This window comes from Ambystoma mexicanum, chromosome 8 (assembly GCF_040938575.1).
Source record: "Ambystoma mexicanum isolate Mex_15411 chromosome 8, UKY_AmexF1_1, whole genome shotgun sequence".
In the NCBI taxonomy this organism is placed as follows: Eukaryota; Metazoa; Chordata; class Amphibia; order Caudata; family Ambystomatidae; genus Ambystoma; species Ambystoma mexicanum.
Window position 1 is genome coordinate 1,509,261,747 of NC_090929.1, and position 17,045 is coordinate 1,509,278,791.

Sequence of the window (17,045 nt, forward strand, 5' to 3'; positions counted from 1 at the left end):
CTCTTCCACATACGATTCCACAAATGTGGTGTATGCACTTAACTGCCCTTGTGGCTTCTCCTACGTCGGTATAACTACAAGGAAAGCCAAGTCACGATTGACAGGACATAAGTACAACATTCGGACACGCAATCTGAAATCAGTGGCAATGCATTTTATTGAAGCAAGGCGCACGATAGCCCAGCTTAAGTGTGTCATCCTGGAACAGGTCAAACTAGGCCCCAGGGGAGGTGATCTTCACAGAACACTTTACAGAGAGAGGTATTATGGATAGACTTACACGATTCCATTCACCCGAAAGCTATGAACACAGAGATGGATCTAATGTGTTTTGTATAACAGATTATTGTAAGGTCTACTCCATGCAAATGCAGTGAGATATAACCCCTCATCAATTTCATGTATGGTCTGTTAGCGACTAAGCCTATGAATAATGTTACAGGCATCAACAGAACTGCACTGGTTATCGGTACACCTTTCCACTTGTACTATAGAACCTCTGAACGTTTTGATTAATTTCAATGTTAATTTTGAGTCCCTGGAACCCATTGTCATCATACAGAATTGTTTACGAGGCAGCTTTCCTGCACAGATGTATTGTGTTGCTGTCCCCTCTGCCATCTTCCTAGAGTCTCGCTTGCCTTGATCCATTAATTAAATAAGAATATGGCTAGGGTTCCTCGGGGCACCCGGCCGGACGCTGTTCCGGACACTTGGCTCCTCTCCCTTCTTTTCTAATTTGAGGATGAATTAGGTTTCCATAGATTCATTCCGACATTTCACGTCTTACACATTTATCTGTACCTACCCTGTTGGGTACGATACAAAGCAGGACATGTCCTGTTAATTCATTTACAATGAGTCTCAGGGTGTTGTGTTGCCCTGACAACTTACCACCAGGTTGCCCACACCAAGGGACTCGCTTTTCTTGATCTATCATTCAAATAAAAAGATAACTAGGGGTTTTTGGGCCACCCGACCGGACGTTGTTCCGGACACGCTGCTCCCCCCCCCCCTTCCTTTCAAATTTGAGGATGAATTAGGTTTCCCTGGATTAATTCCGACATTCTACTTTTTACATATTTTTTCCCATCTATCCTGTGAGGTCAACATTAAGCAGGATATGTCCTTTCAACTAAGTTACAATGAGCCTCAGGGCATTGTGTTGCCCTGGCAACACATAACCTGGTTGCCCTCACCAAGATGGCCAACGTCTTCCTAGCGACGCATCGCGCCTGTGCGGGCATCCCTAGGCAATGCCATAAACAGTAAGAGGTCTGATCGAGTAGCGATCGGGATTCTGTCTTGCACACAGCATTGGATCAATACACCAGGTGAGTAGGCGCTCACTTGGCACTGGCGGCACCCATTATGCCGCTGTTCTCCATTGACATTTTAATACTGTGCAGTTTTTTATTTTTTTTATATATTGACTAATGGCATTTCCATCCGTATCAGAGAGCGTTAATGCATCTCTGACCCTTTCTTATATGCTTGTTCCCCCCCTTTAGTGTATTCGATTCAACCACCTCTGCAGACACTTTTTCCCCTCACCTCCGACCATGTGTCGGGTAAGTGTTGTCCCGTTTCTCTTTTTCAGTGATTATTAAGTTATAATTACCTAAGTACCAACATTTGCATTGTTTTGGACAGAGGGGGAGGGGGGAGAGAATCAGTTTTTGCTTTTCTCTTGATGGTCCAAAGTCAGAGTGGACTACCAGCTCTTTTTGGGGTACACCGGTCACAGATTGGGCCAGGCAGTTTCTAAACAGACCTTGTCTCCGTGGATCATCCTCTCTTTTTCGAGTGCTATAGACTTGCTGTCACAGACCCGCCTGAGGGCTTGATGGCTCATTCCACCAGGGGCGTTGCTACATCGACTGCCCTACAGAGGGATGTTCCTGTTAAGAACATCTGTGATGCTGCAACTTGGTCTTCCATACACACGTTTGTTAAGCATTATCCATGGATATTTCACAGGTTCAGGATGTAGCCTTTGGGAAAGCTGTACTTTACTCTGCCATTTAATTGGGTATATCTAAATTCTCCCCCCTCATCCTGCCTTGGTTACTGCTTTGGCAGTGTGTCGAAGATGAGGAATACGTTGGAGAACGCAATCCATTCGAAGAATAAGTTACTTACTGGTAACGTTCTTTCGACTGGATGTTCCTCCAACATATTCCTCATCGCCCTCCCAGCCTACCCCTCTGAAGAATTTCCTGTGCTGTTGCAGCTTTCGTTTCAAGAAGGCTGACGGCAGTCTATGCTAGTTGGGCCAACATGGCCTACATGATGAGAGGTGGGAAAATACATGAACTGAGGCTACGGGCGCTGTGCACACTACCTATAACATCTGATGACGTCACCCTCGACGGAGACCTTTGAGGGACATCGACCCGACGCCATCGAAGCAGGGTGCCCTCTGCCGAAAATAATTCCGAAACAGCCAAGCTGTGGACGTTACCATGTCAAGATTCCTTGATCCCTTTTACAGATGTTTAACTGGAAATAAAGCACCTAAGATGTTAGAGATCAAGGAGGCAAACCCACCCGGGGAACACAAGACATCTGCCTCTGAAGACCAGTGACTCCCAATCTTTCCATCAAAGGCCATAGCTATGTTTGGGGACCATTTTACTGGGTGGTTCTTTGGGTTGATTTCAACGTTCAAGGCCTTACACTCAAACCGTGTCAACCCAATCACCGGGAGCTGGCAACAGACCATGACGTGGTCACTCAATCCTAAGGTTTTTACATTCAGGGAACCCACTTTCTGAAACAGAACTGCCCAAAGGAAATAATAAATGGTTGACTTCCAGAGACCGTTGTGCCAAGTAAAACCCGGGGGAGCGTTACCCGTGAAGTTTCCATTCAACGACACAAGGTCCCACGCCTCAAACTTCTGGCGTACCCTTTGTCCCCTTTCACGTGCTTCCCTTGCCGTTTTAGACCTTGCCGGTTCATGATACCAAATATAGTCCAAACATGCTGTATTGACATCCCCCAGAACCAATATCTCCAGTAAATTCCCCCAGGAATAAAAAAGGACAGGAAATTCAAAGCTTACTCCATTTTAACAGGATCCGTGATGTCAGTTGTCCAAGGTTGGCTAGTAAGAAGCCAACCAATCAGAATCTCTAATGTTACACCGCCCATGAAGCATGGTTACAGCCAATTGTATATTTTACCTTTATCAATTTAGAGATGTTCTAAGGAGGAGCCATCAGATAAGCGTTACCCAATTAGAAATGTTACCCCTATAGATTGTATATGTAGTCACCACTATTAAGCGATCCCGCACCCGGTTGGTTTTGGCAACTAAGATTACAGTGTGATGTCAGTTATGAAAAATATTGAATATATAAACCGTTGTTTTGATCAGCGTGTCGAGAGCGCCAAGAATTCTGCTTATTCGCTGTCCCTGCTTTATTTTGATGATAAAGCTGTGTTTTACCTTGCACTTCGTCTATCTCCGTTATTGATTCTGGTTTGATTTGGCTGCAGAACCTGTGTAATTTGGGACTTCCCAGGCTGGCTTAACGTGTTTTATAGCATTTCCCTAATCCTTGAATTACAACAGTGTGCCGTAGTGTACATAATAAAAGCATATTTTTTTAATATAACTTCAAGTGTACGAAGATTTTCTTGAACCAAAGTTTAGTTTATTATTTGTATAGCCTAGCCTAACCTAACCCTGAGGTATCTGGGTGCTTAAACATGAAGCATATGTTACAGATGCAGTACACAAGGTGTAGACAGGTCAAGGAATGTTGCATTGTGAAAACCAGGTTACAAAATGGTTATAGCATTATGCAATGAAATAGTACAGATACAGAAGTTCGAGATAGTACAGATACAGAAGTTAAAACAGGCAAGCAGATCTTAGTCCAGCTACTGATGATGCAGTTCTGAGAGCGGTTTCTCGGGTAGAGAACTAAGGTTGCTTGGAAAAGAGTAAGTCCTTCACTTTGGCTCTAAAAGACCAGAAGGAGGGTTCTGCTCCGATGTCTGTGGAAAGCGAGTTCCAGCACTTAGCTGCTAGCACCGGGAAGCTAGGTCCTCCCGCTGTTTTCAGGTTGTACTTGGGTATGTTAAGGCGTTGTAGATACGAAACTCTGGTAGGTCTGGTGGAGCTATGCCTTGAGAATTTGTCAGTTAAGTATTGGGGTGCTGTTAAGGACAGGCATTTGTGAGTGATGACAAGGGTGCAAAATTTTATTCTGTCAAGTACCGGTAGCCAGCGTACGTCTGATGGTAGAGATGCGATTAGTACGTGGTATGTTTAAAGCGCAACAGACGGCATTGTGCTGGAGACCTTGAAGTCTGTTCAAGTTGAGATTAGTGGATCCAAGAAATCGAGTGTTATCCAGTTTGGACAAGATCAGTGCCCTAGCTAGGGTATATGGGTCTCATTTGATAGATGTTCAGACAGCATCTCACAAGAAAGTTTTCTAATTAGTATATTAGTTTAGTGATACTATGTTTTTATGTATTTGTTGTATATATCGGGATTGACCACACGATGACAGGGGTTACAATTGATTTCTCGATTTAAAACAATCTGTCCTGAAGATGGCCTCAATAAAAATCATACCAACAGCACTAGAGATAGTGCAGTATGGACAATGAAGCCCGAAACATATGTTGACTCTCGAAGAAGCACCTATATTTAGCTTCATCTATTTATGTTGGCACACCACATTAGAGGTTTCCAAATAATCTGATGTGACATTTACTTAGAAATGATAACGATTATTCCCTAACTATATCTCCACCAATAAGTAGCACAAATGGAGGAGACAAACTAATGTCACTTACTAACCCTACTCTTTGTACTCCTAGTCATTTGTTTTATCATGTTTTTGATAATTTGTGGTTTTTAAAATGTTTTATGATGTACTAATAAAATTACGTTTTTTGAGTAACTTTCTCAGAGATTCTGTCTACTTGATGTAAAGAAAGTAGAAAAACAAACCACTGTTGAACAATTGGGAACCAAGAGAGGGGTAGTCCATCTTGAGGTGTGTATGTTGTGACTAAATGCCCTCTCTATTTTGTCAAGTTTGTTCCCCCGTTAACAAAAAAACAGGGAGAACCCAATATCTTTGGATCTAGCTAGAGTGAGGCAGCTGTTGGTGGACAGAAAGGGTTTGCATGCGTTGATCAGTTTGTTAGTGTAGACTGTAGCGCTTATTTGCTTTTGAGGTCTTTTTACCGAACCACAGCTCTCCTCTCTCCTTAAACTAAGCATGGCTGCTCAACCACAATACCATATGTTGGGTATTTCGGTCTGATATTAAGAGGTGTTGAGCCCTGTTTATCCAAGGTGGGCTTTCCCAAGTCCTGTCACAGACAGTGACATTTGTAAAACACCCTAACACTTAGTGACTAGAGAATTTCTACATTGAGCTACCAATTTGGTAACATGGCTTCTACTAAGCTACTCTCTAAAACCTGTGTTGGGTGAATAATTCTCCCTATGGCACAAATGGGAAGCCTTTGAGGCACCCATGGAACTGGATGCTTTAGAGGCGACCCAATACCATATACCTTTTTATATAGGGCAAAAAAGACATAATGGTAGGGCAACTTTAGGAGAAGTCTCTCGACCACCAGAATGAGATCATTGAACCAAACAAAAACTCAGGGTGCAGGGGTGGCAAAAAGTTGATCAGCCACAAAATGTGGCCCTAGAAATCCCTAAAATAGAAATTCTGGGTCCTTTTTCAACATTCTTGTTCAGGACATGCAGAACTCCTCTCTTGCCTTGCCTTTCCTTCCCTGTTTCAAAGCTGCACTTGATTCCTGAAACCTAAAACGAAAAAGATTGTTTAAATTCTCTCCTGGCTGCAAGTCTAAATTCGCTTAGACTGACTAGCACAGGGTATGCAACTGTCTTCCAATGGACCACACCAAGGGTCGGTGTCAGGTGTGCCAAACATCTGCCCAAGAAGGAAAGATTTTCTGGTTGCTTTCTTCCCGTAGGCTTCTATTGCACACCCTTTCTTTCTGCTATTTGGACTCCTGACCTGACTTTTGGGAGGTAAGTGAAGTCTTCTTTTTTTTTTTCCTGTATTTTATATTAACGCGCTCGCGTTCATCACTTTCGGCTACTGTCTGTGGCTAGTTTTGTTTATTTGTAACGGATTCCGAACCCTGGGGTAACTGGGCGCAACAACTTAATAGAAGGTTACAGACATACAAGAGGATTAAAATACAGACGTGCAGGTCAACTGGAAGTTACAGGTAGTTGAGATGCGAAATAGGTACAATTGAGCAAGAGTGAAAGGCGCTGGGGGTTACAGTTTTGGCGACAGTACTATGCAGATAATGATAAAATGGGTGAAACAGAATAAATTAAAAACATGCAAAAGTGTATAGTCAGTGATTCTTGTCAGCGAGGCAACTTGTCACTTTGGCTCTGAAGGTCCAGAAGGATGGTTCCGTTCTGATGGTGAGAGGGGGAGGGAGTTCCACGCTTTAGCAGCTTGTACAGGGAAACTAGCTCCTCCAGCTCTTTTCAATTTGAACCTTGGAATAGTGAGGCACGGAGTACGGTGTTCTGGTGGGTCTGGTAGATTGGTGTTTGGAGAATTTGTCTGACAGGTACTTGGGGGCCGAATTGGACAAACATTTGAGTGATTACTAAAGTGTAGGGAGATATTCTATCGCGCACTGGGTGTCAATGGGCTTCCTGTCTGAAACTGGTGATGTGGTTAGACATGGGGATGTTCAGAGCAGATCTTGGGGTGTTATTTTGTAAGACCTAAAGTCTGTTGAGGTTCCACTCCGAGGAGCCGAGGGACAAGGCGTTACAATAATCGATCTTAGATGGTACTAAGGCCCTGGCTAGCGTGATGCATCTATTAGGAGAAAGAAATTATTTGCATGCGTTAATGAGCTTATTGGTGTAGGCAGTAGCAGAGGCACTCACTTGTTTCTTGAGTGAGAAGGTTGAGTCTAAGTAGATTCGCAACGTTTTGATTACCTTAGCTAGTGTGCTGAGATAGCCGTGCCACAAGGTTCTTAATCTGTTCTTTTGCCATTTTGTCCTTTTTCCATCTTCCTGCCTTCTCTGGCCAGGAAAATCCTTTTATGGTCCTGCATTTGCCTGGGAAAGCAGTGCTTTTCGCAGGCTAGTGCAGGGCATGTGTATTGGAAGCCAGGAAGTGGGTAGGGACTGGCTTGTCTCAATACGCACAGTGGTTTCTGCATGTCTGGAGTGTATGCATGAGTTTCACCAACAGCGTTTCCTGATTACACTACTGCTGGGAGGTGGGGTATGAGGGGCAGATGTTCCATTGGTTGGGCTGAGTTTCTGTGCTCATCTGAGTTTTTGGATAACAACCTGAAGCCGTTCCCCAGAGATCTGCAGAGGAGCCAAGTATCCTGCATAGCTATGAAGGCTTCAGAAGACCCGTGGACTGGTCATGAGAAGGCCTGGTGACCAACCTTTGCTGCAGACCCGGTGGAGTCCTGTCTGGCTACTGATCCTAGTGTTGGGACTAGAGTCCAGATCTGATTCCTCAAAGGTCTCACCTGTAGATTCAGCATGAGTTTCCAACAGCTTTGAGCCACAAATCTTAGTGGATGATTTGAGTAGAGGACTGGCCTGTCCCTGCGGGAGACCAGCCTGAGAACCAGTTAACAATGGTTATCTGGCAGACCCTTCCCCGGTGACCGTCAAAACCTAGGGGAAAACCCTCATTGGGAAGAAAACTCCCAATGATGACAGTTCAGGTTCACCACCATTAACCAAGGAGATGAATCCAAGAATTGGTAAACCAGCAATAAAGGGAAACAAATAGAATCTTATGTGGAGGGGCTGGGACAAAGAGGAGGTACTGTAGGAGAAGGCAGATATGAGGATTCTAAGCAGGAAGACCAGGTGAAGCAGAAGGAATACAGGCAAGGCAACAAAGGCAAAACGGGATACTGAATCGGAGGCAAGGAATAATGCCAAGAAGAACAGGAAAACTAACTTCGGAGCATATCTGCATACAAGCTGCTTTGCAACGCAAGAAACCAGTGTTCTGCAGTCCGAATTACTTCCTGGAGGCGGTGTGCAACACTGGGTCATCAGAACAACTAGACATTCAACCAACGTCTCCTACTGAGAGCACAACCGGCACCAAGAGGACCCTGATATCTATGAAGCATGACAGAAGTCCTTTGTTGGTGCTTCAACCCTTTGGAGTGGTTGGAACAACCATTCCTGATGCCTTCTTGGTGCTGTGAGAACATGAATTTGCCTCACCCGCGGGTCTCCGGGGATCTGTCATCCAGGTGGCTAGGACACGGCCATCGCTTTTGGAACCAGTTCCTGGGGGTGCACCAGTGCAGGAGGATCACCTGGATGAGGGGTCTTCGGGGAGTGGAAGTGGGACTCCGAAGGGTGAGACACAGTATTCCCTTGCCTATAACACCTTTTCCCCATCTTACCAGGTAGGATACCTAGAAGCACAACGCCCCCTCTCTCCCCCTGCCCCCCGTTTCCTACACAAACCTTCTCATGGACAGTTCATTGTGAGAGACAACGGACTAACACCAGGGCTGTATACCCGACAAGTCCCAACACCTTGGTCAGGCAATTACTCATCATTACACACACCTAACTCCATCACACTTCCCCACAAAGATAAAGGCGGAGCACAAAATCACACTCTGAGCGAGGAAAAGCAAATGAGGAAGCAGCAGTTCCAAGATGGCAGTTTAACACAAAAAAAATAAGGCAGCAAGACTGGAGAGGGTTGCAAGAAGAGAAGTACCCTTGACCTCTAGAAACAGTTATTTTCACGAGCCTTGGAAACTGGGAAGCCTAAAAATGGGAAATGACGCTGAACAATCCTACACTGTGCATCCAAGGTATCTGGGGCACTCCTGTGTCAATAACCCTGGTCGGAAGGAACGATTGCCACTGTGGTACTGTCCTTGACTCTTGCAAGACAGCCATGCCAGTAAAAGCAGCACAGCCAGTGAGTCAGGGAAACTGATACAAAATCAGCTTGTGTTTGAACCAAGGTTGCAAACGGCAACATTGTAGGAAGGAATACACAAAGGACAGTGTTTAAAGCGAATCTAATGAGAGATGTGAACAGCTGCAAACTAAAGGAGTGAATGAACTTTGAAAAAGCCAAATAAAATACTGTTAGAGTGGTCCGACTCCACGTGGGTGCTAATTCGAAGGTCTGTTAGGTATCCCAACTGAATGGCGACTGCGTTGTAAAAAAGGAACTTTGTGTCGAAGTGGTCCTGTGACAGGTCAAGCTAAACTCTGTGCACATTTGACAGTCTTCAATAAGTATAAAGTGAACTGTAATTGGTCCGAGCCCGGCTGAGGGGAGACTAATTGAAAGTGGAAAAGGGATCTGAGCTTGGGTGAGGGCTAGCCGCAGTAAACCGTGAGTCACCCGAGAAGGAATATTTTTGGAACCTTAAAATAAAGGGATCTGAGCCTGGAAGAAGGGGATCCACCATAATAGAAAAGGGATCTGAGCCCGGCTGAGGTCGATCAAGGGAGACACACCTGAATCACATAATTATAAGGAGAAAATAACTGTTTTTGTTTTGTACATCCGACCTTCTGAATCAAGAGACTTTGATGAGGAAAGATACTTGGGCACAGAAGGCCCTGATGCTGGAATTGGAATTGTACCCTCATGTCAAGGAAGCCAGAGTGTGTGCTTGGCTCGAGTGAACTGCCTTGCCCCGTGCTGAAAACGCGGGGAAGAGATGCCAATGGCCTGAACATCCTAACTTAACATTTTGTGAACACTTCCTTCTTTTGCATGAACATTCCCGAACACTATTTGTAAAATTAGAAGTAAGGATTGGCAATAGGTTTTTCAGTATAGGCCCTTTTATTTTGACAAGACTGCACTCGGACTGCATTATTTTTTGATGGTCATAGCTTGCTCCCATCTGTAGATTTAGGTTTAGATAGGCGTTTTTCACCCCCTTGTGAAAGTTCAATAAACACCCTTGAACTGTGGTCACTTGTGTATGTCCTACTTTTGATACCATGCATTCCTTACAGTGCCCTGTGGTTTGGAGTCTTCAGAAGCGTTCCTGGGCCATCCAGTAGAATGGCCAACTCCAATTTGGGCTACCGCGGTAGAAGCTGCGTTTTTCTGCGTTTTGTCTGGAAACTTCAGGCGTCTTCAACTTGTCCAGCAATAGCATCTCTGCAACATTTCTGCATCCAAGGGTTCAGGGATAGGAGGCTTTCTTCAACAGTGGCATCTGTGACACCTGCTGTCGCTGTGCACCGGTGACCATCCCTGAAACCGGCTTTCCCCTCCTCCCTATAGTCCAGTATCCTGAATAGTCCTGCGCTGGTACCTGCAGCATTGTTCCAAAGAAGTAGTTGCAAACAGCTCCTGGACACGACTGGTACTCTTCTTGCACCCGCAGCTTCTGGGCCTCTTTGACCAGAACCAACTGCAGGGAAACTTACCACAGGTGACCCTCCAATGACCTTGCGAGTCTGAGGAACAATCTGAGTAAGGGGGGTAAGTTAAAACAGTACTTACCTGCACCCCTATCTCCACTCTTTAAAAGTTTGTAAACTTTTAAATGGTTTTGTAAATTTTGGTCAAAAGGTTTACTCACTAGTGAACTTCAATTTTTTTCCCACTCCCTAAATCTATTGGAAACTTTATGAACATTTGGGCACAAGGCACCATACAACTTAATGTTCGACTTTATAAGTAATGGTTGTAACTCCTGTGCACTGTGAGTGCTATGTCTAATTACTTCCCTTTCCTTTCAGGTATTGAGAGGGTGAATTGATTATTTGGCACTGACAAATTGTGACTGTATATATGTGTTTATGTGGTGTGATACTATTAACTGCTGTTAGTCATTTTCATAGTGTGTTCTTGGCCATAAATACATATTTTATTTTTATAACCGTCTAGTGTAATCCTTGATTGCTCATTGTGTGGACTCATTGTGGACCCCTGACTCCATTCACTTACTGCGGAGATTTGGCCTTGACCACTACCTTGATTAGATTGGCTTACAGCCCCAGAGTTTCCCTGTTCATTATAACTCGGGTGGCCGCCTAAACGGATTTGTGTGAATATTGCACATTTTCTACTGCGCCTTCAAAATGTTCCCTCGCGTCTATATGTGGGGGCAGACCCCCTGCAGCCTCCCATGCCCCCCTATTTATAATTAACATTAACCACCCCACCACATATGTATGCTGCTAAATTGCCCTGCTGAATTTTGACATTGTTGTATGCATAGTAATAGGTTGCACAGTAATTGTATACCCTTCTAAACATCTGTCCATGCCAGAGTTGAGAAATCCAGTCTAACAGTCATCTATGTAAATTATTACCTTACAAACTTGAGTGGGGTAGGTAAAAGGCCATAAGGCAAATATGTTTGAAGGCATGATGAATCTTATCATGCTGGAACATATTTTTGCTTCTTGTTTCCTTTAGTTCAATCAGCATTTGAAAGATTCTAATGAGTTGAATGCAAAGAAGCTGGCAATTGCTGTTGATTGATGGGTGTCCCACAGATTGTCCCATAAGGACACAAGTGCTTCTGGTAAGCATGAGGAGGGGAATGTGGGTGGGAATACTGAAAAACCTGGTTCCCGTACGGCCCACAAAATGTTTGTTAAAGGAAAAGAGTCGCATGGAGTTAATGGGAGTCCAAGGTAGTGGGACTCACCGTTCCAAACACAGATCTGGCCAAAGTAATCCTCCCTACATACAGAGATCCTCAGCATCTTGGGTTACCTGTGGAGCTACTGACCATGTGAGGGAGAACCCTGCTGTTAGGGTAAGACCTTGGGAGCACACTCTGTAAAATCAGGTTTTCTCTTATGATAAGGTAAAGATACTCAAGGGGCATCCGTCACTTCTGATTCTGAGCAGGCAGAAGCTACTCTAGTGTCCCTTGGGTCTTGGGAACAGCAAGTTGCTGATGCATATGCATCCATCCCTGGCAATACTAAGTGTTAATTGGAGGATAGTGCACTAGTAGATGGTACAGATATCAGTGCAATCAAGGACCCTGAAGCTAGTCTAACTCTGGTAGTTTCAACTTTGGCAGAACAAGAGGCACCGGCCAGAGCTCCTCTGAAACCCATCAAGTTAGCAAATGCCCCTCTCTCCCTCAAAGGTTCATAGTAATGCCCGAACTCCAGCAGTAAACAGAGTAGTTTTAAGGATTCCTGTAAGTGCCCAGAGGCAAATTCCAGGTTGAGTACTGCTGGTGAAATATTTTACATACTTGGGTCTTGTGGATGACACAGCAGAAATGTCATGTACAAGGTCTCAACTAAAGAAAGGCTACCTTTTCTAAACCTACGGGGGAAGGCTAAAGAGTCAAGTTCCAAAAAAAGGGAAGAAGAGTTTGTCCACTAAAATGTTTTCAACTGAGGTTATCTGACCAAATCCTTGAAATAGATGAGGAAGAAGGGTATTCAATTCCTAAGATCATCTAGAACTGCAGCGTATACTTGCAGAAGGACAACCCTCTAGGGATGAATTTAGTCCGGTTCAGAGAGTGCCCTTCACTGGAATGCATAGGGAGAAAGGCCTATTGTCAGTCGAAGGGTGAGCCCTTTGGAAACATAGGATTCATTGGGAAGGTGGGTTACTGTATAGTGAACCTACAGAGTCCACACGAGGAAGCCATAGGAGGTTGGTGATCCCTTGATATGGGAGACCCCTCCTCCTGCAGTTGGAGCATGAAGTGCCCCTTTCAGATCATCTTGGGACCAGGAGCATTAAGGAGAGGTTATCTATGAATTTCTTAGATGGCCTAAGATGGAGGTCCATGTAGAACGTCACTGCAGGAGTTCTACTTCTCTTATCTTGCAAAATGTGAGCAAATATTCAGGGACCATTGGTACCACTCCCTCCAGTGGGTGTACCATGTGAGAGAGTAGAGATTGACATTGTTGGTCCCCTTGATCCTACTACATCCTCTGACAGCAGGCTTATAATGAGGGTGTTGATCATGCAACCAGATATACTTGAAGGCATCCCAATCAATACAGTGACTGCCTTGTTAATTGCTAGAACATTAGGCATGTTTACTAGGGTTGGCTTCCCTAAAAAAGTTGTCCGACAGCTGCACCAACTTTGTCTAATTATATGCAGGCCACTTGGATGGAGTTTGGGGTGTCTTATTAGGCTCCTGTATTGAGGAGAATAGTATATTTTTGTACCAGAGCCACCATTTCTTTACTTCTGGGCTGAGCTTTGCATTTTTACCTAAGCGTTACTTCGGTATTTGTAGTCCTTGGTGTTTGTTACTGGACTGGCTGCTTCCCATTATATATTTTCTACTCCAGGAACATGAAAAGTCTAATGCATGCAGGTAGCTGTAGCGCCTCGCAATAGCTGGTCATTCTGTTCACCAAGCCTTTTGGCAATCACCTGAAAATGTGAGACCCCACGACAGGACTGAGGCTGATAGTACTGGGATAAGGAAGGTGGTACCAATATCTGTGTGGCTCCATACATACCTGGGAGCCATGGATGGTGGCCCCTCTAATCTCCCTCACACTACCTTTGGCGTAAGTCTGGCTCCATCATGGCACTGAAAGACAGCCTACCCTGATTTGACGGGGGTCCTTGGGACCAACTGAGAAGGCCATATCCCTGATTCTGTCATACTAGCCATATTCATTTGAGAGGGATCTTCTAGACAGTTGCTGTTTTTGTGTGGCATCTTATAAATGCCCATGCACTTCTCAAAGTAGGATATTTGCTGAATGAAAATACAGCATCTTCTCTGCCAAATTGATTTGTTAGATGACTATAACTAGCTTCCATCTGCCTTTGACTGGTGTGCTGAACCTGTGGTTTGAACTGCTTGCAATGAACTTTGAAATCTATAGATGGCACCATGTAGGGGATAGCCATCACAATGAGCTTTCTCTACCTAGACTCTGCCAAGGGTCCTTCACACCCTCAAAGAAATCCTAGATCTCAGTGTTGTGTGAAAATTCACTATTGAGTTTATTTACTCGGAAGGTCCCCCCTCAGCATTTCACCCTTTATGATCTAGCTCTGCCCACTGCCCTCCTTGAGAATAGACTCTCCACCTTTTGAGTGATGATCAACCTGCAGGTCTCCCTTGTAAGCAACCTCCAAATCGTTCTCCATATGTTTGTACTTGTCAACCTTGTATTCTGTATTGCACTCTGCTGTTTCTTAAACCCAGGCCCATGCTCTATAATTATTAATAGCAGAAATTAATTTAAATGTTTTTTTTAACGTATTTAGTATGTGTATATATTTTGAGGCAGCTGCAGGTTTAAAACCTGGTTAGCCATTTTCTATATATACACTATTATTTATCCCTCAATTACGTTGAACCAGATTATATAATATGGGTGTCCATTTTTATCTCCTTCAGTATAACCTCCTACGGAAATCATTAGAGGTGGCGATCACCCCGGAAATCCATGGAAGAATTGATCAAACGTTACTCTCCCTTATGCCCAGGGTAAGTCTGCAATATAAATTTACAGTTGAATGTTGTTTTTTATTAATTGAGTTGTATTCTTGTTTCCCTAAAATCTAGAGTTGCCACATGTCCCCCCAAATCCACTCCTGGCTTTCAACCAGTGAGTTTAGCATGGAGGAGGTTTTTCTGTATTTTCACCTTCATTAGTAAAAGCCAACTGGACAGGTATAGAATGTTTGCTTTCACCCCCAAATCTTGCTTCTCACATGCCTTTAGGATCTTATAAAAAATATACATGTGACAGAAATCCTAGAAACACTCAAGCGGTCTTCAAATTAATTCCTATCACATTACCCAATGTTGTATAAGGGTCCAAGGTCTCCTAGACTGGCAGGACCCCTGACCACTAAATGTATCGGATTCATTGGCTTGTGAGATTTTGCCCACATATTTTAAGTAACATGTTCCCCTCCCTTTGCACTAGGCCTGCATGTGGGCACGTTGTAGCTATCTGATCCTCCCTAAGGTTGGCAAATCATATAAGGCTGCCTAGTACAAAGTTGCTGCCATATGTATGTGTGTATATAATTATTTCAATTTATAAAGAACCTAAGCATAAGAGAGTTATCTAACCAAGCCATCCCATCAGGAGAATTACTGTCATCAAAAATTACACGTTCCACTACAGCCGCTCTCCTCCTCCACCTAATCTATAGACCCCTGGGCCCAACCTCTTATTTAGAAGAGGACATAGCCACACTACTGACATCAGACCTCAAGCCCTCATCCAAGGCCATCATCCTAGGAGACTTCATCTTGGGCCTCAATGAGAACGACAACCAAGCATCTGCTCTAACACTATCGAAGCACTAGGATTCTCCATTCGCTCTGCAGGCCCCACCCACATCAAAGGCTGCACCCTAGATTGATTAGCCGACCACAACTGCACCATCAATTTATCTAACAACGACCCCTGCCCGTGGTCAGACCACAACACAATGCTGTTCACCATCAACACATCCACACACTCTAGTTCACCCACCATCATTGCACTTGCAACCCAAGTTCGCAACCTTCGCAACATCACACCTGCCAACATGCTACCATTGCTTTCTACGATCACAGATCATAATGATAAGATCACCGACCCCACTTCCCTGGTAGCCACCTACAATCAGACCATGGAGGCAGCTATACAACGTGTCTCCCACCCACACCCCAACCCCCCCCCTCCCACTCCCGGCACATGCAAAGCCAAACCCAAAGCCCACATTAGTCACTGGTTCACCCCAGAGCTTAAACTGTGCAACAAAAAAAGAAATGCAGACTCTAACTGGATAAAAAGCAACCACGACAATAAACTCCAATTCGCCCCCTTAGCCGCAGAATATAAAGAAGCCACCCTCCAAGCCAAGGGCAATACTTATAACATACGCATCGAGAATGCCAATTCCGACTCCAAAGGGCTATTTTCCGTCTTGCGAGAATTGGAATCACCCTCCCATGCCCCTGACACTGTTACCAAAGATCAGGCGTGGTGCGAAAGCATACAAAAAGCACTCCAAGACAAAATCACTTCCTACAATAGAAGATCAACCTAAAAAAACTCACACCACCCCAATCCTCACCATCTATCGTGGAACACAACCCCACAAAAATCTTACCCCAGGTTTGAATCCTCACCTTTTACGGTAGAGGAGACATCCACATAAAAGGCCTCAAACCCTCAAAATGTCGAGGAGACATTTTCCCGGCCACGCTGATCAAAGACTGAACCAATAACATAGCCCTGTTTATCACATCCTTGATTAACTTCTTTACCTCCAACAAAGTACTTGAAAACCTCAAGGAAGCGTGGGTACTTCCATTTTTGACGAAACCCACCCTGGACCCTAATGTTCCAACGAACTACAGGCCCATCAACACAGTGCCTTTTCTATTAAATTTTGTAGATAGTGGCTTATGTACAAATCCAGAACTACCTCGAAAAACACAATCTACTTGGCCTTCGCCAATCAGGATCTAGACCGGGCCACGGCACTGAAAAAGCCTTGGTAGATCTTAAAATCCAAATGGATAAATTCAGACAGATGCGACCTTGCCATCCTCCTCTTACTGGACCTCTTGGCAGCCTTTGACTTTGTGAATCATAACTTATGCCGCCACCTTCCCAGCGATGCCCCCTTCTCAAACAATGCCATAAGCTGGATTGAATCATTCCTGTCAAATTGATCCACAAGAGTCTTCTCCACTACAGCGGCTGCACCTCCCCAGTCATGTATGGGGTTCCACAAGGATTGTGCGTCTCCCGCACGCTTTACAACATGTTGTCGAAACCGCTCTTTGACAGATTTGACAAATTGGGTGTCACATGCACAAACAATGCCGACGACACCCAGATACTAATACCCATCACATGCAATTGCAACGCCGACTCCAAATCCCTGAACGCTATCTACTCGGCCATACAAGCCTGGATGGCTCAACATGAGCTCTGTCTTAATGATGATAAAACAGATTCTGATCATAGGCAGCCCATGCAGGCTGAAGAACCTCCCATCCACCTACATATACTTTGTCATTGATGGGAACATAATCACAGT

General features: G+C 44.5%; 1 protein-coding gene across 1 annotated transcript in view; it reads left to right on the forward strand.

Moving 5' to 3' along the window:
- Positions 1-17,045, forward strand: part of PDCD11 (programmed cell death 11) — a 1,291,633-nt gene that overhangs the window by 806,090 nt on the left and 468,498 nt on the right. The window contains exon 23 of the mRNA XM_069611704.1: positions 14,392-14,481. Within this exon, the coding sequence (XP_069467805.1) occupies positions 14,392-14,481 (90 nt within the window). The remainder of the gene's footprint in view (positions 1-14,391; positions 14,482-17,045) is intronic.